General features: G+C 29.3%; 1 protein-coding gene, 1 long non-coding RNA gene and 1 pseudogene across 18 annotated transcripts in view; 1 reads left to right on the top strand and 2 right to left on the bottom strand.

The window, feature by feature from the left end:
- Positions 1–3714, bottom strand: part of LOC114271695 (uncharacterized) — a 46146-nt gene extending 42432 nt beyond the window's left edge. For 12 of the 16 annotated variants that reach the window (XR_014351082.1, XR_014351079.1, XR_014351080.1 and 9 more), the window contains exons 1-3: positions 3266–3701; positions 2179–2317; positions 1963–2079 (exon numbers count right to left, since the gene is read on the bottom strand). Coding sequence is in view for 10 of the 16 variants with exons in the window: in XM_082906462.1 (XP_082762588.1) it covers positions 1963–2079; positions 2179–2268 (207 nt within the window). In the remaining 6 variants the exon portion in view is untranslated. Of the gene's footprint in view, positions 1–711; positions 795–1962; positions 2080–2178; positions 2318–3265 lie in introns of all 16 variants that reach the window. The other 4 variants (XM_082906468.1, XM_082906467.1, XM_082906466.1 and 1 more) reach the window with 2 other exon arrangements.
- Positions 3715–14320: 10606 nt separating this feature from the next.
- On the top strand, positions 14321–16737 carry LOC145807986 (uncharacterized). The gene is made up of 2 exons (XR_014351446.1): positions 14321–14455; positions 16511–16737. It is a non-coding gene; the product is annotated as an uncharacterized LOC145807986 (long non-coding RNA).
- A 4654-nt stretch (positions 16738–21391) lies between these two features.
- LOC114262472 (magnesium-chelatase subunit ChlD, chloroplastic-like) lies at positions 21392–25481 on the bottom strand (annotated as a pseudogene). The gene is made up of 9 exons (XR_014350265.1): positions 25442–25481; positions 25041–25177; positions 24702–24902; positions 24228–24383; positions 23482–23584; positions 22719–22853; positions 22031–22192; positions 21618–21738; positions 21392–21534 (listed from the first exon to the last, which is right to left on the bottom strand). The product of XR_014350265.1 is annotated as a magnesium-chelatase subunit ChlD, chloroplastic-like (transcript).
- Between the last annotated feature and the right edge of the window lie 567 nt (positions 25482–26048).

Here is a 26048-nt window from a genome sequence, read left to right as displayed (position 1 = left end):
TTGAGGGAAGGTTACGCATTTTGTGGTTAATAGTATGAAATTTTGTGATAAAATTACGCCAATTTATGATAGGATGCATATGGCGTGCCCCCCTTATAGGATTTTCCACGTATTAAATATGAGACCTATGGTATATTAAAAACATATATATATGTATATATATGAGACCTATGGTATTAAATCTCCCTAAAAAAAACCAATATATGTTTCTGAATACAGAGCATTAAAATTAGTCATACAACTATACAGACAATATAAATCAAGTTATGCATACTGCAGAACAACGTTGTAAAGATAACACCAAGTCAGAGGTAAAAGATAATAACGAATGTCCCTGACAAAGTGTTATGGTAAAATGAAATTCATTTAACTTATGATACATAGATGGAATGCGGCTCTTATTATTAGTAATTAATGTTGATCACCATTTGATATCTTAGAAACTTGAGCCTATTGCATCTTTTTAGCCAAGTCAAACTGCTTGCTTCATGGAAAAGTATACATTGAAATACTTATCAGTAATATTGTACAAGTATTTGACACACACATGAGTATATGATACACAGAAAACTTCATAGGGGGTTCACCCAACTACATGCAAGGGTATATTTAAGTATTCATTTCTCCCAATGAAAATTTTATCATGAATCTTGGGGAAATCATATCCCATTATCATCAAAGTACATTTAGGGGGAAATTGTGTCTTTATACCTCAACTCAATTTTTACCCATAAATTTTTCGCCGCAAATATACAGTGCTTCGAGAAAAATGAAACATTACCACAAAAGCCGATCTGTCACAAGTATCACACAATTCAAGCAAAACAATAAGAGCCTATCAATAATTTTTTTTCATAGGGGCCCATAAGCTCACCTAAAATACGAACATAGCACATTTTCTTCTTTTTTTTGGTTGGTCCAACATAATTAAATGGCATTCATACAAATATTACATATAGTTGTTTTCACAATAACAAAAAAAATATTCTATGCAATTTGAATGATAAAAGGAAGGGGCCCCCTTGTGGTTTGGCACTATGTTACCTGGAGTACGGATCATTTCAATATGTGAAACGGGAATGGAAATGTGGTACGCCACATGCTCCAAAATGTGAAGGGTAAACTTATATATATTGCACTTGAGAATTTAAAGTACATTTAGAGTAATTTTCTTTTAACTATTAGGCATCCAATAAAATATATATATATTCATTTTTGATGTTTTTGTCTTGTCAAAACTTAAGCCACCTTAGATTTTAGTTCATCATATTTGATTTTTTTCCTCCAAAGATAACATTTAAGGAAATATATTAGAAAAAACTTTTGAAATCACTTCGGATCACTAAATTTATCATTTTAGAACGAAAGTGTACCATATTTTGGAACATACGTACAAATACATAATTCGCTAGATTATTAGCGTTTTCTGATAGTACATGGCCAATGTGCACATAACCCCCATTGGTTTGTGGACTAAATTGTACAATCAAACCTGTTAATGGCTTGAGCAAAAAGACTAAAATACCCTTGTACACAAGTAACCTCATTGTGCAAAGATATTTTCATCAATTTTTTTTTTTATTTTGAAGCAAAATTCATGTTAACCCCATGTGCTTTACTCCATGTGCAATTTACCTTTGACATTTGAAAATGAGCACATAAACTTATGTCCTGGCACCTGTTTCACACTTACTATTAATCACAAGGGGTTATGTGATTGTTTTCAAATAAGGGTAATCCACACATGGGACAAACGGGTTTCAATGAAATTTTCCCTAAAAACAAACCAATTTCGAAAGCTAGCAACAAAAGATCATACGGTTAACACACAAACAAACATGTATAGGCATAGGGAAAAAAGAAAAGTGAAGTGGCAAGAAAAGATTTTATAATTAATAGCAATACAGAAACAAGTAGAAAATGTGCGGTTGTAAGGAGAAAAGGTGAGAGAATAGATCATACAGAGTTGATAACAATAATGGATTCATGAAAGGCTTGGCGTTCCCTCCCACCATCACAGGTGATGAAGAATCCCTGCACTCCAGGGCGTAATGGGTACGAACCCTTCTTCACACTTGTCTGAAAAATTAAAAAGAAATTGGATTTTAGCATCGGAAAATCAAATACATATATATAGGAATAGAGAGAGAGAGAGAGAGAGAGAGAGAGAGAGCTGACGTTGAAAGGGAAATATCTTTGCTTCCTCTTTGTGGTGTTCTTATTGGTATTGGTATTGTTGCTGGACTTGGATTTGCTTTCAGAGGCCATTTGAGGGTTCACTGAGTATCTGCTACAGCTACTGCCAAGCCAGTTTGTACTGCGAAGAGAGAGAAAGAGTTACAACTTACAGGACTACAAAGGGAACCGAGTTTATACAAAGCAATGTTTTGAAAAATGGCCCGGTGAGCCAAATGGAAAAGGGACCGGTCGACGGTTACCTGTTCAACAACGGGATTAAAGTAGTCGAACATGATGTCATAATTACATCATAAAATATATTTAAAATATATATATTAAAGATATAAGTATAAAAATGAAAAAAAAAATTGAATTCAACAGAATAATCAGCATGCTCAAAAACACAAATTATACTCTCTTTTTTTTCGTGTTTTTTTGTTTTTACTAAATTTTTTTAATATTTTGAACAATTTTTTTAATTTTTAGACATCCCTAACATATATATATACCTAAAAAATAAAAATAAAAAAAATAAATTTTTTTTTAAAATTCACTAAGGGGGTGTTTGGCAAGAAAAAAAATAGCCTAGTTTAGGTTAAAATTCACAAAAGGACAAAATAAACTAAAATAGCTAATAAGACAAAATATCACATCAAACCCATAATCATTTCACTTTTTTCTCTCACAAACATCACACCTAACCACAAAAAAATCCAATCATCTTCCCAAACACAAAAATTTTAGCCTACTAAAATAGCAAATTTCCAAACCAAGCCTAAATACTAAAAATACAAAAAAAAAATGAGAATTCAGTAATTTTTTATATTTTTATGTATTTATTAATTTTTAAAAATATTTTTCCACAAAATTTTTACTCATCTAAATAAATAAGATGCATCTAAAAAAATAAAAAAATTGTTTAAAATTTTAAAAACATCCAATAATAACATTTAAAAAACTCAATAGAATTTTCATATATTATCACGTATTAACTACAGCTACGAGATCATAGATTTATTATCAAAAATAACATCTGGGATGCCGGCGGTTCGACGAAAGAGAGAAAAGGAGAGAGAGAATGCCAGACCTGAGAGGTGACGCCGGCGACCGAAATGCTAGATCTTTAAGATGCTGGATCAGACCTCAGCTCCTCCTCAGATAGACCACCGAAATTGACACATCTGGGATGCCGGCGGTTCGACGATGAGTATGGCGAGGGCGATGGCGACGGCGACTACGGAGAGGTTGAAAAATCTTTGAGAAGCGGCGACGCTGGGGATGAAGAGAGAGAGAGAGAGATCTCGTCACTTTGACAGCGATCTCGTTGCTGAGATCGACGGCGATCCGAAGGCCTATCGCCGGCGCACAACAGGTCAAAAGCACTAGGGTTGGGATCCAGAAGCACTAGGGTTTTTAGAGAGAGAAAACTAGAGGGACTGAGAGTGATAGTGAGAGTGAGTGTTCTAGGGGGGAGGGGGAGGGGGAGGGGGAGGGAGCGAGATGCTGTTTTGGAAAATGTATACAACGTGAGTTGCTATTTCAATAGATTATTTAAGTTGTTGTTTTAGTAGATCGTTTTAATTTTTAGTTATTTTTATAAGTTGAAATTTTTGTATTTAAAAAGATAATTATTATGCTTGGTTGCATTTATTTGAATTTTTTTTGAAAAAGTGATTTGAAAACTCTTTTTTGAAAAAAAATTCTTGTTTGGTTCTTCAAAAAATACATCATTACAATTTTAAATATCCCTCCAAGTTAATGATTGAAACAATTAAAAAAATACAAAAAATTCATATCAAAACATTCTCTCAAGTACATTATATATACATGCTTGGTTTTATAAAAACATAATATAGCATGTATCCATTTATGAGTATATATCTTATCATTAACTGTATCACTTTTTTATAAAATTTCCACTCATTGCAACCATAGAAAACGTAATTTTTTTTTTCTAAATTGGCATTAAAAAATTTATTTCGTATAATCTAGTTTTCATAAATATTATGCGCAAAATGAAATCATAAATTTGTATTCACAAGATCGTACACTTGTCAAAGTTATGTAAAAAATTTCAATATAACCAAAATTTATTTACAAATTTGCAAAAATGGTAAATTTATACAAATTTCCAAAAAACATAAATTTATACAAGTTTCCAAAAAAGACAGTGAATTTATGTACAAATTTTCAGCAATTGTAATTTCAAAAAAATGCCCAATTATTTCAAATTGGCATTAAAAAAAATGTGAATCGATGTGTAAATTTATTTATGAAATCATAAATTTTTTTACAAATTTACGATTTAAAATATCATATATTTATGTTTATTTTTATTTTCAAAATCGTAGAATTTCCATGAAATTTAAATAAATAGTCAAACTGAAAAATAGTTTTGGTTGTTTGTGTAAATAATAAAAAAAGAAAAATGTATCTATATGTACCATAGGCTAAAGCCTAGGCTATGAAGAAGAGTACAGGTAGATTGTACTAAAGGCAAGGCTATTCCCATTACTTGAATAATCAGATCTTACATATTTTTTTTGAAAACATAACTCATTTTTTAGAATAACCAAACAAGTTGTATAAAATTCTCAAAAAATCATAGATTTTTTTATAGTTGGATGTGATATTTGTGAGAGAAAAAATGAAATAATTATAAATTTAATGTAATACTTTGTCTTATTAACTATTTTAATTTTGTCTTTTAATACTATTTTAACATAAAAAAGCCAAAAAGCTTTCTTCCCAAACACTCTCATATTAGTGCCGTTTTTGCAACACACCAAAAACGCAGCTTTTTGTGTGTGTTGCCAAAAACACCAGGTTGCCCAAAACACCCCAAATCCCATTTGGGAAGACCAAAAACGCAACACCCAAATTTACCAAACTACCCTCTAGAAAATTTTAATTAATTAATTCAAAAATCAAAAAGTAAGGATATTTTAGTCATTTTGGAGTGATGTGACACTTTTAAAAAATATTAAACCAAAAATCAAAAAAGTCAACTTTTTACCAACTTCCCAAATCACTTCTAAAAAAGCCAAAAAGCTTGATAAAAAGCCAAAAACTAATTTTTTACCAACTTTTCAAAATACCCCTTAGTTTGTAATGACCCGTGTAAGTACGGGTTATTATTGTAAGTATTATTAGTAATATATTTATATTTTATATTTTAATAATTTTTTAAAAATTAAATTGTGATGACCCGCGTAAGTACGGTTTATTGTTAGTAGTATATTTAAGTTTTGTATTTTAATAATTTTTTAAAAATTAAAATATTATTATATAAAATTAAATATAATAAATAAATTATTAAAAATATGATAAAATTATATAATATGATATATATCATTTTTTAATTTGTTATATACCTAATGATATAGATTCTAATTCTAACCATATAATTTTAGGTGAATTTATGAAACTTTAATATTTCTTCTAAATTCATAAAAAAAAATTATGGTGTACAATTTTTCTCAACACATAAATATAAAATAAATACTAAAATAATTTTCTTATCTAAAAAAAATATTAAGATAATTCATTGAACTAATAAAGAAGCAGAATAAAATATATATATATATAAATGGCTAATTTTATTAATACATAAATCATACTCACATAACAAATAATCAATTTTATTAAGAAGTAAATCATTAAGTAAATTACCAATTTTTAATGATATGAAAAATAATTTTCAGTTAACCATTTGGTTAATAAATAAATCATTAAGTCAATTAACAGTTTTTAATATAAATATTTTTCATTAAACAATTTTGATAATTTATTATTGCATTGAACAGTAGGTTTTTGTCCTCATAAGTATTGTGTTAAATTAAAATTTATTTGTGCAGGGAGCAAATATTCAGGCAAGCCCGCACTCCTTTTTTCCAAGCTCCTGTCTGTCCGATCGACCTGCGAGCACAACGGCGGTGAGCTACCCGGCGGTGTGTTACCGAAAAATTCCTCCGACGATCAAGTTAGACACACACACAGGGATAGAGAAAGAGAGAGGACTAAGTTCTGTATAGTGTTTATCTCACCGAAAATGTCATTCGTCCAGTATGGGGGGCGCAAACTCGCTTATATACCTTTTGCGTCCCAAATCTATTCCCATTAGTCTCTCGACACGTGGTGTTGCTATCCCATTTGTCAGCACAAATCTTGCTGAACAACACCTAACCTATCTGTCAACCCACTCTACTGGGAGCTCGGCAGCCAGATTGCAGCATCTCGGCTGCCAGCGGCCATGCTGCACTTCAAGCCCAAGCGTTCCAATAACCAAGCTCATTAAGGACCGAGCTTGGCTGCATCCCGGCATAGCCGAGCTCGGGACAACTTGTACTAGTTTGCCACCAGCCTTCCTGCCGAGCTAACTCATGAACCGTGGAACCTACACGCCTTGCTTGGCGCCGATCATCTTGCTTGACCGGCTTCTATACCATGAAGCCAAATAGCTTGGTTCAACCACGCCTTGCCTTAACCGAGCAAGACACTTCAGGATAGGCCCGTTTCATCGCGGCCCAAACTTGTTCGGCCCAAATCTACCCGGTCATTTCCACGGCCCAAACCAGACCATAAATCTCCCTCTCAAACGATAATTGTAATTTCTAATACTATAGAAATGTATTCATATTTTAAACAAACCATATGGTATATTTGTAATTTGTTAAAAAATAAAATATTTATGTTTCATAATTGGGAAATTCTATTTCCACACACTGAATTACATTAGTGCACATATTCTCTCAGTACACACACTTATTAATTTGATTATTAATTAATTTTTTCAATCCACACACTAAAAGTTACAATTATATCATTCATTAATAACCATCGTACCTATTTCCAAATTTGTAGACTCATATAAAGATCATTCAAGACTACAGTGTAAAGTGAAATGAAATGAGGCAAAATCCTCTATTAAAGACCCTATTGAACCTCCATTGAAAACACCATTGAAAACCCTCAAAAATATTATTAAAGATGAAGTATCTTTCTATTTTGTTATTACATTTACTATTTTCAGATCTCTGTGCACTCCATTGCCATAAAACCCTAGGTTATTTTATTTTATTTTTTATTTTTTTCAATTTGGGGATTTTGGAACTAATTTTCCAAAAAATTATACATTTAATTTGAAATTTAACTTCTAAATAAAAGTGATTAGTTTGACAAATTTGTTTTGAAAAATAATAAAAAAAAATTTGACAATTGATGTCCGAATATAATGAAATAATTTGGTAGTTGATGTCCGAATAAAATGAAATAATTTGGTAGTTGATGTCCGAATATAATGTAATAATTCGGCACTGGTTGTCCGATTAAAATCTGCAAAAAGAAAGAAAAAAAAAACTGCACGAAAAAACTAACATTTTCATCACTAATAGAGTATAAACCTAAAGATTAAAACAATATGAGAGTTGTTATGAGAGTATTGTTTTGCAAGCGATAGAAGAGTATAGAGTGTGTAGCAAGTAAAGTGATAATAATAGAAAAATTAGAATTTAGTTTTTTTTACTCAAAAAGTGTACATTGAGATTTTTTTTGTTTTAAAAAAATGTGTACAGAAAATATTTTCATATAATATTATAAGTGTTTGTGGATGTCCATTATGGTCATTTTAGTTGAAGATGTAATTAACCATTAAAATAATATTTCATAATCTGTGCACCGTTCCCTTCATAATTGACCAGAAATGTTTGCATAATTACAAAAAAAACTTATTCATAATTGATCAAGAATGTTCGTGTATTTACGAAAAAAACTGTTGCATAATTGACCAAGAATGTTTGCGTAATTACGAAAAAAGCCCTTCACTTAATATATAGGCCATCATTAGTAAATTATTCAAAATGAATGGACAAAATCAAAAAGAAAAGACGAACTTGAAGCAGTTAAGTTATGAAGACCACATCACTTATAATAATTAGCATCTAATTAATTGAGGAGATTTGGGTTTTTAATTGTCCACTATTTTGAATTAATTTGGAATTTATGAGAATTATGACGTCTGATTCGTATATGATTTGATTAAGGATTTATTTTGGAATTAAAAATTGAAAGCCTAAATAGCTCAAGAAGGTGGAATTAACGAGTTGAATCAATTTAATTTCGAGTATTGGATTATATGGGAATTTAATTAAATATTTGATTAAGTTTAGTAAAATTGAGATTTGACTAATTGGGTTTGAATTGGAATTAATTAAGCTAATTTGATTATGAGGATTGAGAATTGTGGTTATTTTGAATTAAATTTATTTGTGAGGTGTCTAATTTTATATGTAATTTATTGATAGGAATTTTGAGTATGATTAGAAATTAAAGGCCTTAAAGATCTAAGAAACCAAAATTGATGATGGAAATAAATTTAATTTGATATTTGGAACCTTTTGGGAGTTTGACTAAAAATCTAATTTAGATTGATAAATTCAAATATAATTAATTGGACTCTAATAGAAGTCAAGTTAAACTAAGTAAATTATGTAAGATTTGTAATTGGTTATAATTAACTTAATTATGTGCTAATCAAGATTAAGTATGATTAAATGACGTTTTGTTAAATTAAAATGTAATTAATATATTAAGTTATTCCTAATCAATTAACTTAATGAAGCAAAATTAGGAGAGTTCTAGAAGGATTGAGAAAGTGGGGTGTGTGCGCACCGTATATCCATCCCTCTAAAGAACCTATTCAATTATTTGACATTCCTAGTCAATTTTTTGGCATCTATCTATATATATATATATATATAGTGCCGTTTTTTTGTTGCTTCTGAAAAAAGCTGGCTCAGCTTTTTTGGGCAATTGTTGTATTTGGCAAGTGATAAAAAAGCTTAGGTTGGCTAATTACGTAAATACCCTCTAGGTTAACAAATTGTGTAGAATTTCAAAGTTTGACAAGGGTATTTTAGTTATTTTAATTTGATTTGATACCATAAATAAATATTAAACTAAAAAATAAAAAGTCAGCTTTTTATCAACTTCCCAAATCACTTTCCAAAAAGCCAAAAAGCTTGGTAAAAAGTCAAAAGTCAACTTTTTACCAACTTTCCAAAACACCCCATAAGGAAGAGAATTTTTTTAAGGATAATGATCGTAAAAGTTTCAAACTCCTAAATTAATTTTGTTAATTTGTTAATTTTTAAAGAAATAAAAAAAAAATCTATTGGTTAGTTCATTAAGTCAAAAATTCAAAAACAAAAAAAAATTAATTATCTACAATTTGAATTTTAAAATTCAAAATAATATGATAAGTCACCCACACTCTTTCCAAAAATAATGTTGATCAAAATAATTCAAATAAAAAAATAAAAACACTAATTATCTATGATTTTAAATTTCAAAATTCAAAATAATATGGTAAGTCACTTTCATCCCACCCTCACATTTTTTGAAAATAATATAAATCTAAAAATTTAAAAATCCAATCAAATTAAAAATTCAATACAATTCGCTCTTTAAAATATTCAATATTTGATCTTTTTTCTAGCCCAACCAACGCATCCCCAAATGTAATGATGCAATGGTTATTCTCTCTATTTACCAATAGTCCAAACTTATTTCAAGTTTGTTTGTTTGTGTTTTTTTTTTTTTTGTAAATTTATGTTTTTTGTGTGAGTATTTTTTTTCCCCTCTATATGACTTTTTCTTTCCAATGTATTTTTTTTCCAACTAAATTGCTAAAAAATATATATCTGTTAACTATCTTTGTTTTGGGAGTTGATTTGAATTTATTTATTTATTTTGGTGGATGTTTGTGTATTTTTTATATTGTTATTATTATTTCTTTTGATATATGTGAATTGATAATATAGTTATGATTTTTTTTTTTTTTTTTTATAGAATAAGGCATCTTATACTGTTCTTTATGATTTGGCCATTTTTAAAATTTCTAAAGCAAAATTTTCAAATTTTTTATTTGTAAAAAATTAAAAACATTTAATTGACTTACCCATCAATAAATAAAATTTTAAATAATGAACACTATTTCATAATTTATGGTTTTAAAAAAAAATATTAACACCTATATATGGAATAAGAAAACCTAAAATCACATTTTTTTTTTCATTTTTAACTCTTTAAAACTTTAACGGTACTTTTTTATTTCCACAATATTGTTTTTTTATATTTGCAAAGATAAAAAAAAAAAAAAACTAGACCAGAGTTGCATAATGGTTAGTGGAGATGGTGAGCATGGCAACAACAACGGTGATAATGAGCTCGCCTAGAGCATTGTTTGGGTGGATTCTCAAAAGGTGAATATTAAAAGAATAGTAGATAGTTTGGGTGATAAATTGATTTAGAAAACTAATGTGTGGTTGAGATTAAGTGTGAATTTTACCATATAAAAATTGAATATGGATCATATATTATTTTTTATATATAATTTTGGATACTTTTGTATAACTATCAAAAATTATTATAATCACATGTTACTTATCATTTGATATATTATTATTGTATCATCGTAATGAATTTCATTATTAATGTCTATTATCAATGTAGTGGTGAGACGTCACATGATAAATAAAAAGATGTTTTATTATTATTATTATTATTGATAATATATTTCTTTATTTACCAATTTACAATGTTTAAAAAATTAATTTTTATTTATTGTTAGTTTTTGTAGATAAAAATTCAAAAATAAGTTTTAACCAAATTCGAGTTATAACTAATTTGATATTGAAAAGGAAATTTCAAAAGAAATTATAATTATATATAATTCTAAAGTATTTTTAAAAATCACAAGGAAAAAATTTAAATGAAAAATTTATCAAATGTGAATTTATAATTATTAAATATTTTTAATAAGCCATTAATTTTTTATTCAGATTCTAGCCTAATCTGGTCTTAAATAGTTTTTCAGATATAAATATACCTTAATATTGATACAATCAATATTAGACATATTTTAAGAAGGATAGATTATATCGATAGTCTCCACATTTTGTCTCTTGTGTCAATTTGATTTTCGTAATTTCAATTAGTTTGATTTTTATCCCTAATTTTAGATTTTGTATTAATCTGGTCCAATTGATAATGCCGGTTAAGATTTTTGAAAAAAAAAATAGTTATTGAGTTGGTTGAAATTAACTGATTGAGTTGAACAAGTTTATAATTTTGTCTAGAAAAGTATAACAGATGTTACTCATGTATATTTTCAATATATATATATAAAAAAAAACTAGCAATTATAACAATTGGACCAAATTGAGACAAAATTATAAATTTATGGTCAAAATTGAACAAATTAAAATTGTTAAGACAAAAATAACACAAGAGTTAAAATATAAGGATTACCAATGTAATTTATCCTTTTAAAAATAAGTACATAATTTCTTAAATAATTTTGAAATTGTTAATAAATATACCAAATAAATATGTACATATTTCCTATTTTTGTTATAAATTTTTTTAAAATATATATTTACTAATTAAAAATTAAATAAATAGGTAGGTCATTAACTCATGGATTGGATATGAACTAAACGATTCTCCAACGACTAGGCTTAAATAAAAAATTATTGGCAAAACATTTAATTGACTTGTCCATCAATAAATAAAATTTTAAATAATAAACACTATTCCATAATTTTTGGATTTTAAAAAAAATATTAAGACCCATACATGGAATAAGAAAACCTAAAATCACGCATTTTTTTATTTTTCATTTTTAACACTTTAAAACTTTAACGGTACCTTTTTATTTCCACAATATTGTTTTTTTATATTTATAAAGATAAAAAACCAGACCGGAGTTACATAATGGTTAGTGGAGGTGGTAAGCATGGCAACAACAAGGGTGATGATGAGCTCGACTAGAGCATTGTTTGGGTAGATTTTCAAAAGGTGAATATTAAAAGAACAGTAGATAGTTTTGGTGATAAATTGATTTAGAAAGCTAATGTGTGGTTGAGATTAAGTGTGAATTTTACCATATAAAAATTGCATATGGATTATTTATTATTTTTTATATATAATTTTGGGTACTTCTGTATAACTATAAAAAATTATTGTAATCACATGTTACTTACCATTTGATATATTATTGTTGTATCATCGTAATGAATTTTATTATTAATATCTATTATCAATACAGTGGTGAGACATCACATGATAAATAAAAATATGTTTTGTTATTATTATTATTGATAATATATTTCTTATTTATTTACCGTTTTACAATGTTCAAAAAATTAATTTATATTTATTGTTAGTTTTTGTAGATGAGAAGTCAAAAATAAATTTTAACCAATTTCAAGTTATAACTAATTTGAGATTGAAAAGGAAATTTCAAAAGAAATTATAATTATATATAATTTTAAAGTATTTTTAAAAAAACACAAGGAAAAATTGAACTATAAATTAAAATTATCAAACAACCTAATTCTATGAAAAAATTTAAATAAAAAATTGATCAAATTTGAATTTATAATTATTAAATATTTTTAATAAGCCATTAATTTTTTATTCAGATTCTAGCCTAATTTGGTCTTAAATAGTTTTTCAGTTATAAATATATCTTAATATTGATACAATTAATATTAGACATATTTTAAGAAGGGTAGATTATATCGATAGTCTCCACATTTTGTCTTTTGTGTCAATTTGGTTTTCGTAATTTCAATTAGTTTGATTTTTACCCTTAATTTTAGATTTTGTACTAATTTGGTCCAATTGATAATGCCGGTTAAGATTTTTGAAAGAAAATAGTTATTGAGTTTGTTGATATTAACTAATTGAGTTGAACAAGTTTATAATTTTGTCTAGAAAAGTATAACAGATGTTACTCATATACGTTTTTCAATATATATATATAAAAAAAAACAAAAAAACACTAGCAATTATAACAATTGGACCAAATTGAGACAAAATTATAAATTTATGGTCAAAATTGAGCAAATTAAAATTGTTAGGACAAAAATAACACAAGAGTTAAAATATAGGGATTACCAATGTAATTTATCCTTTTAAAAATAAGAACATAATTTCTCAAATAATTTTGAAATTGTTAATAAATATACCAAATAAATATGTACATATTTCCTATTTTTATTATAATTTTAAAAAATATATATATTTCTAATTAAAAATTAAATAAATAGGCAGATCTACTAACTTATGGATTGGACATGAACTAGACAATTGTCTAACGACTAGCCTTAAATAAAAAATTATTGGTAAAAAAATCAACTTGAACTAAATTTTTTGGCTACTTTTTAGTAGAACCCCCTTAGCTCATATCAGTTACGAACTGATAAACTATGGCATAATTTAAATATAAAATTTAAATTTATTTGGACTAGAATATGACCTACAATTTAGGGTGGTTCTATCCTAAATAATTTTTTTTATACATAAATATATATAACTATTCATTTAATTGTTTTAAACATAAATATATAGTTTTTTTTTTTAAAAAAAAAAAACTATAGTTCAAACTTTTTAATAAGTGTGCATAAAATAAGTCCATATTTCTTATTTTTATTATAAAAAAATATTTACAAATATTTATTTACTAATTTAATAAATAGATAGGTCAAATAATTCATATAAGTTGGGAACAAAACAAAATAATTTTTAATGATTAGGTAAAGGACAAGTTGGCGTTAATCTAATGTTAAACGCAAATTTAATATCACAAGTGAATCCTAATTCATTTTTACGTAAATCTTATAACATAAGACAAATTATAATTTTTAGACTTCACAAAACATGAAAAAATTACTATATTGACAAATGTAATTTATCACTATCATGTGAAAAATTAAATTTACGAAACTCATAAGACGAAATGTATTTATATCTTATCATAAATATAATTTTTTTATTTATTTTTTTTATTTTTACCACTTAAATTATGACATATATTTGTTATTAAGAACTTAGAGCACACAATTAATGACATAAGAATAAAAAAAAAAATCTCTTATATGTAACTATGATAAAAATGAATAAAATTTAATTGATTCTAAATCATTTTTGCTAAATATTGTAGATAATTTTTTTAGGTTATTATTTAATTTTAAAAATTAATTTTTGATTATTTATTTTTATCTATGCATAGCACGGGTAATTATGCTAGTTCTGAGAAATAGAAATAGAGAGAGAGAGAGAGAGAGAGAGAGAGAGAGAGAGAGAGAACCGAGAGTGGAAGAAGACCGAGTGAGAGAACCGAAAGACGAACAGAGAAGAGAAGAAGAGGAATTCAAGTTTTGTGTTGGAATTGAAGGAAGAACTCAAGAGATTCAACGAATTAAAGTTTTAGGTAAGAAAGTTTAAGCTTAATTCTGGTAGATTAATCATTTAGCAATTGAAATCAAGTGGTAATTGGGTTTAATTTCATGAATTAGAAAGAAATTAAGAAAAGAATGAGGAAGATTTGAGTTAAGTTTGATAATTAAGAAATTGATGTTGTGATTTAATATTTGAGTTTGATTTTTGTCATCCTTCACACATTTGAAAGTCATCCTTACATGCATCTTGGAATTTCAAGGTTTTAGACTTTAATTCATGTTTAAAAGACTTATGAGTTTGAATTTGGGTTTGATATGAAAAAAATTAATAAAAATATAAAATTAGTTAATTTTTATGTCAATTTCATACATGCAAATGATTTTCTATGGAGTTTACAACTTTAATTTCATATTTTGAAGGAAAATAGAAAAGAGTTTGAAATCAATTTCATGTGATTAGAAAGAAATTGACAAGAAAATGAAAAATTGGAGCTAAGCTCAAGTTTATGAAAATTAATTTAGAAATTAATTATTTTTTATTTGATTTTGAAAGTTATAGTTAAATTAAACTCCATAAATTACATGCAAATTTTTTGTGTATTTGATTTTGAAGAATATTTTTAGAAACCATGAGTTCATGGGTTTTGATTCAAATAAATTAATTAATAATTATGGTTCATAATTTTGAGTTTGGATTTTAAAGTGTTGATGTATGAAAGTTTTTGCATTGAATTTTATTTCAGATAATTCATGAGTTTCATGGTTAATGTCATGCTTATTTTTCAAGGGAAAAAAAGTTTGAAAATATTTGCATGCATGGAGTTTGGTTTAAGTTTTGACAACTTCATGAGATTTTGAGCAAATAATTTAGAAATAAATAAGTGTTTATGTTTTCTAAAATGTTTTCAAAGTTTTGATTAAGATATGTATGGGTTCAAGATTGAAAAATGCATTTGGAAACCATTTTTGAGAAATTCAAAATTCTGGAATTTTACAGACCGCTCGAACAATATAACGTTCGAGTGCACATTGAAGGCTTACAGTACTTTTGCAGTCTTTTGCAGACCGCTCGAGCGACTAAAGGTTCGCTCGAGCGAACAACTCTTTTTTAGGATATTTTGGAAAAATTATATTTAAGTTCATATTTCCATTTCATCTTGTCCTACACATTCTTAGGAATGAATTATGACTCAATGAAGATTAATAAGTTAACAATCAACATAAATTAGTTGGTTAAGGAATAAGTCATTGATTTAATAATAATTGATTAAGAAGCCAAATGAGAAATCGGTCTATTTGGAAAATGATTTAATAATGAACGAATATATGAAATGAGAACTCGGTTCATTTGAATAAAGAAAGAATAAACGTAGCATAATTTCAGATTATTTAGATAGAAAAAGACAAGAGAAGTCAAATTTGATCAAGGAAGTGATATTGTGTTTCAATGTGTATATGTTATGTGTTTGTATAGGTCACGCGCTATCGTCTGCCTAATCTGTCTACTCTATCTAATTTGTCTAATTCGCTTCTGGTGCTATCTGTGAGTAATAACTCTGTAAAACTATGTTTGATTATAAGTATTTTTTGACTAAAATAATATGATCTGTTTTCTGAAATGCTATTTTATGACTTATGAATGAATGTCCATTTTTCTTAAATGTATTTGTGGCATCCTTAGTTCACGTGGCCCTCGACCGAGAGTAACAATACCGTGGCTTATGTTTATGTGGTCCTTGTCCGGGGGTAATAATACCAAGGTCTATGTTTATGTGGCCTTCACCAAGGGGTAACAGTACCATGGCTATTTGTGCACAAAGATGTTGACTTTTATGGTCATCGGTACCGACTATGCATGTGGGTCTTTTCATCACTCTGATCTGTTAGCTAATGGATGTACCACATATAGTTGTTTACAAATCTGAATATGTATATCAATCTATTTCTGATTTGAAATGTAAATATGTATAAGAATCTATTTCTGATATAAACTCTGATTTCTTAATCTGTGATGAACATCATTCATAAACCCTTTACCTTGTTGTTATTCACTAGGTTCTAACTCACTGTATTGTTTATGTATGTAGGTGATCAGGAGCGTGACCATGCTTAAAGGCTTCTGCCTGGACTTTGTTTTGTCAGCCAACCTATGTGTCTCCCGTGGGGGTTCTAGATATGTCAAGTGGTCATGGCTATACAATTAAAGTTCGAGTTTTTGTCTATTCTGTAATTAGGAGTTAGTCCTTTTTTGTCTTATCTATATAAATGTGATATCGTAAAGGTGATGTATGATATATGTATATAAAGTTTAAAATTTTTCTGTCCCATTTATGTTTCCATTTATGTTTGCACAACTCAATGGACATTGTATATTTGTTATTTGCTTCCACTAGCCCCTAATTATTTGATTTTTGATTTAGAGGCCTTTGGTACTCTACGGATTACTGGCCAGTTACGATACTAAACCTATAGGAGACTGGTTTGGATCGTGACATAAGCAGACCAAGAATGTTTGCATAATTACGAAAATAACTGTTTCATAATTAACCAAGAATGTTCGTCTATTTAAGAAAAACCTGTTGCATAATTGACCAAGAATGTTTGTGTAATTACGAAAAAACATTCACTCAACATATAAGCCATCATTAGTAAATTATTCAAAACAAAAGGACAAAATCGGAAAGAAAAGACGAACCTCAAGCAACTAAGCGGTTCTTATATATATAGATATATATGGATGGGTAGTTTGGTCATTTTGTACAAGCATGTACTTATGGACATAACAATTTTGCGCTTGGACCTTTGGACAAAAGAAATTTAGATTTAGACTGTTGGACAAAGCATCCGAAAAAATTTGGAGAAATTACTTAAAATAAATCTCAAAGTTTGATCCTCGTAACAAAATAAATATTGAGTTTTTAATTTTGTCAATTTTAGATTGAAAACAAATCAAAAGTTTAGAGTTTAAATTGACAAAATTAAAAACTTATACGAGCCAAACTGTAGAGTTTTTCTATAATTTCTCCCCAAAAAAATTGTTGGGCAACTTTTGTTACCTCAAATCATCTAAATTCAATAAAAATAGATGTGGGTGTATTGTAATAAAACTATCTCTAAACAATTATCTAAATAATTTTTATTGAAAAAATGATGATATATTGTTTAATGTTTGAGTAGGATTTTATTTTTTTTAGCTAGGAAATGCTCTAGGGCTACAATAAAGCACCAGAGCTCAACAAAGCTAGAAGATGGGAAAGGGGATTCCTAACACAATCTAAAGGAAGAGAACCTTTGAGCATAGAAGAGGCGAGCCAATGGGCAACACGATTTGCATTTTTTGGGAACCCAAGAGAATGATAAAGACCTAGTGGTGCGCCAATGGCGAATGTCGTGAATAATGTTGGAACAATCTTTTGTGTAAAACAAATAAGTTAAAACCAAATCAAACAAATAACATAAATTACTTACAAATTTATTTACCGAACCGAATAAATATTTAAAAGATTAAGTCGAGTGTGTGACACTTTTACCTTAAGACATATTCGCTCCGCTACGATACTTACAAATAAATGTCGTCTATCTCCCAGGATACAATGATCTTCACAAATTGTAGTAGCACTCCAAATAATCTGTACGGCGAACCAAACCTGTGTTCTATACTCTCAAATATTTCCCTAAAAAACTAGTATGAAGAAAAATGCAAACAAAGAGCAAAAATGGGAAGAGAAGAATTTCTCTAGATAGTTTTTTCGGATCATACAATTGTTGGAACAGCCTGGTATTTATAGACTTGAATAGGACTGAATTTCAAACCGAACAAATGCAGTTCAAATTTTGAATAGATAACTGCAACAGTTTCATATCTGTTCATAATTGTTGGGTAGTTTTAAACTTGTTCGAAACTGCTGGACTGTTTTTCAATCTGTTGGACAGTTTGAACCTGTTGAACTTGCTGAAAAATGGACTGAAAAAGGGCACTGTTTGGACAAAAAAAATTGGCACAAAATTTAAATTAATTTTTCTGCAAGAATTTTTGGAAAAAATTCAAATAAATTTTGTCAAAAAAATTAATATTAGAACCAACCTGACCCAAACCCACACCTGATACGGCTCAGCTCGCCCGGACGGACGGACAGTGGCGCTGTGTGTGCGTGTGTGGTGTTTTGAGCCAAGGTTCACTTTGTCCATAACTCCTTCCTTGTACAAACTTGGGGTGCCCCCTTGGGGCCCAATCCAAGTATTGCCGCCTAAAACTTATATACACACATAAGTTTCTAATGTGGGATAACCATTTCAAGGAAACCTACATTTATTTCTTTAATTTGTCCATTTCACGAACCCGAAAATGACGTCAACTTCTCATTCACTCATAAAATGGTTTTGACGAACCGTTTTCACCGAGTGATTTGCCACACGATAAGGAACACATCACTTTTTTGGACCCACCTCAAAAGATATATGGGCCCTATCCAAATTTGGGCTTACAGTTAGTCCAAAATAAACCTATAAAACCATATTTTTCCAACAATCCCCCACATGAATAGAATTTGACAGAGAGAAAATGTAACAACATGATCTAATTACAGAGAGTACAGAAATTGAAAATATTCTACAAAGGATAAGTAGCTTTTGGCTTTGAACCTTCCCTTCTGAGACACTATCGGATTTATTAGCTAACCAGCGAACATGATGTCCTAAACTGTTTAGCCATTTGTGTAAACCAAGACAATAAAACTCACATAGTATATTACCAAACACAGTTTAGTTCTCACTATTGTATTCATTTTGGCATTGAACAACTTGGTCTTTCATGAGTGCTCTAGAGAATTGTAGCCCTTCACAAATCTTATAGAACCAGCCCAGTTTACACTCATATAGGTGATTCTTATGAAGAGTATCCTGACATACTCCATTAGGTATTTCTAGATATAAGAATCATTAAAAGTTTTACTTAACCTAAAACCTTGCAGACATAACTATTTCATCATAGAAATGAGTAGGAGTTTGACTCTCTAGTGATCATTTTGAGTCATACACAACTCGGTTGTCCCTTTGAACCAAGATCTTGGAATCTCCAGTCAATTAGATTGGGTTGCCGTTGTGGTAATTCTTATTTAATAAGCTTAAGGGTAAAAGGGGTGACCCCAAAGGGGGTCCGGATCTTTTTCCGGCAAAATATAATAACATTTGGTTGCAAAATTGAGATTTTAATAATTATCATAGAATTGGAATATCACTTCTCACGAAGTGGTTTCGAGAAGCCAATGTCCGCGACTTCGGCAAAATGAACTTCCAATTGGTGCACTTGTGGTAGAAGTCCTTTTAAAAAATCTCACCAAACAAATATATATATTTTGTGGAAGGAGTTCTTATTTCGCCAAATATTTTGAAATAAGTTATATATATATTTATGTTGATATGTTAAGAGTTGCTAGCGAGAGGACTTAGCCTCTGCCTTTTTCTTTTTATTTTAATGTATCGAAAAAAAGTCATTTTTTTAGTTTATTTTTTTTGTTTTTATGTATAAAAAAAAGTCATTTTTTAATTTATTTTTTTGTTTTTAATGATTTTTTTAAAATTACGTCCAAAAAAATCCAAAACTAATAAATAAAAAAGCTAAAAACTTCACTATTTTTGTTTATTTTCATTTTTTTGGAATCTTTTAAATTTTTAAAAATTTTCTTGTTCGCCTTGTCAAGTAGAATCTAGATTTCTAAATTTTTGAATTTTTTTTCTGAAGTTAACTAAAAACGAAAATAATCCAACAAAAATGTCACAAAAAAGCAAATCTTTAGGGGTGGTTTGGCAAATCTTGTATTTTAGCTAAAAAGTCATTAAAAATATGAAGAACTAATAAAATTCTAACTCATACAAAAAAAGTTAAAAGATTCTTTCTCATTCACTCTATTTTTTTACATTTTTTTCATAAAAAATCAAAAAATATTTTTAAACATATTATTAATTTTTTCACCTCATGTTTTAATAAATAAAAGTTACTAAAAAACAATTTTCCAGACGAGCTCTTACTTCACCGCTAAAACTAACTATTCAATATTACGGGTGTTTCCAATAAAAAAATAAAAAATAAAAAAAGGATTGTTTTAGTTTTAAAGTCAATCAAGAATTAAATCAATTTGTTATTGGTTAAAAAAATTTAAAACTGTAACTAAATTGTTAAATTTATGTAACTGGACTAAAATTGAATCATAAAATTCGATTCGATTCTAAGTTTTAAAATTTTTATATAACACGAAATATGGTATATACTTTATATGGTAAATTACAAACACTTCTTGAACTTTGTTTAAAATACAGATTACTCCTTGTGTTTTGTGAAATTACAAATATCCCATTGTTAAAATTTTCTATTTAACATAATTAACAGAAAAAATAAAATATATAATTATTCTCCTATACAAAAATAAAATTATTTGAATTGCTAATTGAAATATATTTTTAATAAAATGGGCAATCCATAATTTATTATTTGAATTGCTAATTGAAATATATAGAAGTAACTACACTCCTATATATCATTAAAAATCATTAATTGACTTGATAATTTATTAATAAAATGTGTTATTTGTTATGCAATTATGAACTTGAAAAGGCCAAATATAATTTTTAAAATCACAAGGGACAATTCATATTTTAAATAAATGTCAGAGAGCATATTTGTAATTTATCCTTATCATTTTTTTCTCCCTCATTTCAACTATAATGTTGTTAGTATTTTTTTTTAGATATAATTTTTGAGTTTACACTCTAAAATTTGATCCATTCTATATGTACAGAAGCAAAACATGATCACGTAACACTTAAAATAGATTCATTATATTTTTTGTATTTTAGTTATATTTAATTTTCATTTCCCAAAAAAATATACACATTATTTATTACAAAGTTGAAGATACACATTTGTAATGAATTATACATTTACCCAAAAAAAAAAAAATGAACAATACACATAATTTTAGCCTCTTAGTTTCTCGCAAATTTTGGAGCTAACTATTAAAATTCAAAATCAAGAGTTCTTCAAAGCTGACAAAGCATCCTTTGTCGTGGCAGATATAACAGCATCTGAAGCATTTTGACAAATAGTAATATTTTCCTAAAAAATGAAGTTTTGCAGAAAAATAGTTAGACATGAGAAACTCGTAATAGAACATCAAAGGGCATTCCAAGCAATCAAACCTTGAGCAACTCTTGCAATCTCTTTGGCAAAGCCTGTGGAGACGAACTTATTTTCCGTGTCAATGACAAGAAGAGACATCTCTGCTTTGTATATTTTCCCAGCAACTTCAAGCATCTCATCCTTCAAAAGACAATACAACCGAAATAAAAAAATAACGCTCAATTAGTACATCTTAATGTGTGTTTGGGAGAGAAAAGATCCATTAATTATCGTGACATTCACACTTCAATTTTTTACCCTATTTCTTTGATGGTGAAATTTATTTGAAAAGGCATGTAATACCATCTGATTGTGATAATATTTAGCATTTAGCATTTGTACCTGAAGAAGCCTGCATATTATCAAGTCCTGCAATACTGGGATTGTGCTGCCTTTTTATTTTTTATTTTTATTTCTTGATGCATAAATTTACCTTCAATTCTTGAGTAGAAGGTCTAGGAGCATCAGAAGCAGCAGTAGCTTCAGGATCAGTGGATCTTTTCAATGATGTTTTGGCTCGACCATCAGTTATTGCAACAATCATTATGTGTCGAGCATCACCACTTTTCTCCGCATTTAGCCCAACCCTGACAGCCTAACGCTGTGTTTGGTTAGGAGATTTGAGGAGAGATTTGGAAAGGGAAAGGGAAAGGGAAAGGGAAAAGGCGTGTGAAACTAGGTGAAATATAAGCATGTTTTATTCACATTTCACCTACTTTTTTCATTTCCCTTTCTAAATCCCTCAACCAAACACAACATAAGGAGTTCAGGTTAATACAAATGTTAGAGACAATGTCAACAATCATAGTTACAAATTTCAGGTTTGTTTGTTTAAGAGCTGAGAATCATGATGCAGATGGAACTGGTTCAAATAGAAATCCAACAAAGTAAAGGAGAGGAAAGAAAGCAATGCATGCATACTAAAAACTAGAAAACAATTATTATTTTCAAATAGCTCAGGCAAAGATATACATATCTTCATGAAATACACGAATCAAATATTACACAACAGATCAGTCAATACAAATTAAAAAACTCTCACGTATTTCAGGTAATTTATATGCTTCTGACATTTTTAGCCAAGACCCTAGCAATTATAAGATTTAGATGAACTTGCATACCGTGGTACGACCGTGAGCTAGGGGGGAACCTCCTCCACAAGGAAGTCTCTCAAGACGTTTTCTTGCCATTGCAATTGACCTGGAAGGTGGCAACAGAACTTCTGCTGAATCTCCACGAAAAGGAATGATCGAAACCTATTTTAGGTTAATAGTAAACTAAATCAGATAGGTAGTCACAAAGGAATAAAAGACTTAACAAAAATTAATAAATGTGACCTTAAACAGTATATTTAAAAACAATACTCAGTAACTATTATAATAAAATAAGCTTAACAGAAATGAAAGTGACAAATGAGTAATATGTGGGCTTGGACAAAAGGCCTGCAAATCATGTCTTCCGTTTCCAACAATGAAACTTCCACCATATGATCTTTTCAATAGAAAGAGGCATGCTCCAGGTCATCAGCATATGATCAAGAATGACTTGTACAAATTTTGACAATTTCGATAAATGAGCAGTACAAATGGGATTTCATTTAAACCCATCTTCAGAATAAACAGGCATGGCAATTGCACCTCAAGACCATTGTTTGTCATAAGAAATAACCTCTTATGTGAGACATTCATGCATAATTCCTCCATAAGCTTATCATTTAACTGGAATGCTGAAAACAGAATGCAACTGGGAGGAAAAATGAAAAGGATTGGAGTACTATACCGAAATTTAAATTTACCATTGAATTAAATATAGAAGTAACCAGAGAAATAGTAAAACGATATTTTCAGCTTGAACAGTCAATGTTATTAATGTCTTTAAACGCACCTGATCTCTGCTTGTATAACTGTCTGCCAGTAATTTAAGAGCAGTGCCTTTTGTATTCTGCATACGGTTCAATGCCATGCTTCCACTAGACCACAAATATTACCTGCCATGGAAAAAATCCCAGAAATAAAATTAATCCTAAAGTTCACTAGTTGTTTTCTTACAACTCGGACACAAGTCCTGTGAGCCCACCAATATCCCCAAGTTAAACTGTTAAACTGGACATTCTAGGGTGAACCCCTCTGAAGTTAGATCAGAGGTATCCATGATCAACCCAAGTTAAACTGGATATTCTAGGGGGAAATCAACCATCAACAAAAGCAGTTTCAGGGTTTTGGAAAAAATTTAAAGCGATTGCACTCCATTTTGAATTTAGGAAATTTCCAAGAAGTTAAATGGATTTCACTTGTAATTTATGAAATTGTCAGATAATCATTGACATATTCCCCTTACATTTCACAAACCCACCCCCACCCTCACCTTGGACGGTTTTTGAATAAGCAAGTGAGTACACGCTAAACAGAAAAATCAAAAAGTCTTTCCTAGTGTGGTAATTAGTAGCAAATCCCATAGCCTTTTTTTTTTTTAAAAAAAAAAAAAAAATTGTTAAAAAGATTTAAAAAAAATCCATCTAAGATCTATTACAGGGAAAAAAAAAATACAAAATAGAACTGTGAGAACACTCCACAAATTTGATAACATAATGAACAGGAAAATTTGAAAAAGAAATTTGAGTACTATGGTACCAGTGCTCTTGCTTTTCGTGCCATTCTTTTAGCCCTCTTGTCCATTTTCTCTACATACACTTTCCTATTCTTTTGAGTATCTTTCTCCCTTCGCAACTTCTGATATGGTGTAGCTGCCCTAAGAGTTGCATCAACAGCTAATCTCTTTACAGGACCCTAATTAAGATTGTGCAACTTGGTCAGGACAGAGAAAGTGCGGAAATAAACTTTTCCAAAGAAAACACAGTTCTAGATTCTTGAAATTCTCAAAAAAATCCATCAATTAACTTAACAAATTCAAGAATGGCCAACTGAGAATGAAACCATGCATTTCTTTTAATTTCTATGCTATTTCTTTCGGTTTCTGAAAGTATCAGCAAAACACAAGTTCAGAAAGGGCAGACGATTCATATCAAAGATTTTCTCTTCTTTTTTTCCCCTCTAAATTTCCATTTTCTTCTCTAACGTTGAGAGAAGCGAAGATGGGGAACTTACCTTCGGAAGTATTGGTTTAATATATCAGCCTCTATCCTCTGAAAATATAACATTCTTTGCCCTCCCAGCCTTTCCTCGGCATCTCTGGGCTTGTTGTGCAAAGAAGAGAAGTTTCTCATCCACCAGACCCCCTTCTGCATTAAAGATAAACTCCTCAGGTAGTTGATCCTGTTGTTGCTCATTCTCTTCATCATTTTCATCCTGCTTACAAAGTGAACCTTCCATAATAAGCTCACAAGATTCACCAGAGAATTTTTTTTTTAATAGAAGATGACAGCTAAGAAATCAATCAAGGAGTATGACAAGAGGAAGTTGATAAGTTTTGAGCAATCAATAAACCTCTTGATCTTCCTCTTCATTCTGCTCCTCAACATAATCTTGATTTTGTTGAGGGGGCAGTGGAGGTGGGGGCTGTTGGTTTTGCTGTTCAGGGGGATTTTTATTGACGATTGAACGAGGAAGGATAACAAGTTCAACTTGTATCAAATAAAATTTTCAGAAGAGGAATATTATGTTTGACTGCTCAAAAGAAGCCATTTATGATTTTTAAGTCTCAAACTAAACTCATTACAACAAAAATACAAGTACTATCTTTGAATCAATGAACGATAGATAACTCATTGAAAGAGCTGTAGAAGTTCACCAGTATTAACAAGAACTTTTGTTCATTTTATGGATATGCTTGGAGATTATTCCATTTTGGGAACTCATAGCACACTCCCATAAAAAGGTTAATAAACTTGGGATTTCAGCTTCAAAATTTCCGTGGACAAATTCCATTTACAGTCTTACAGATGACCAAATTTAACCAGAGGTTCAACTTCAAACTTTGCATCATGTCCACTAAAATGCATTGCTGTTCAAAGAAATCACATCTACTTCAATTTGTTTATCATCATAATGATAAGATGATATGGGAGATTTATTGGCCGAAACAAGTTTTGGACAAATCTAAAGGATTGAAGGAATTACACCTATCTAACTGTGAGAGTGATTTTCCGATCACACTGCCCAACTCAGTATTCAGCTGGAGAACACTGGCAGAATAGATGACACCTGGCTAACCTGTAACAGAAAGAGAAGATTCCAGCGGTGGTTCGTCCACCCGGGGGCACTCCGACGATCAAGTCAGTATATCTCTCAAAGATAATCAAAAGTGCTTAACTCACTAGACAAAATATAAATTGCGTACTTTAGACCCATGGGGGTGCCTCTCTTTTATAGTTATCTCAATGCTAATCCCAATAGAAGCCTGACTTCTATGGATTCCTGTTCAGTATTTACTTTGGACTCCTCAAGAGATAAAGATAAACTCCCTAAGAGCTTTATTCTTATCTTGGCTAAGTC

Source organism: Camellia sinensis, chromosome 14 (assembly GCF_055761805.1).
Source record: "Camellia sinensis isolate YWXY chromosome 14, ASM5576180v1, whole genome shotgun sequence".
Lineage (NCBI taxonomy): Eukaryota > Viridiplantae > Streptophyta > Magnoliopsida > Ericales > Theaceae > Camellia > Camellia sinensis.
This window is presented reverse-complemented; position numbering and strand designations above follow the sequence as displayed.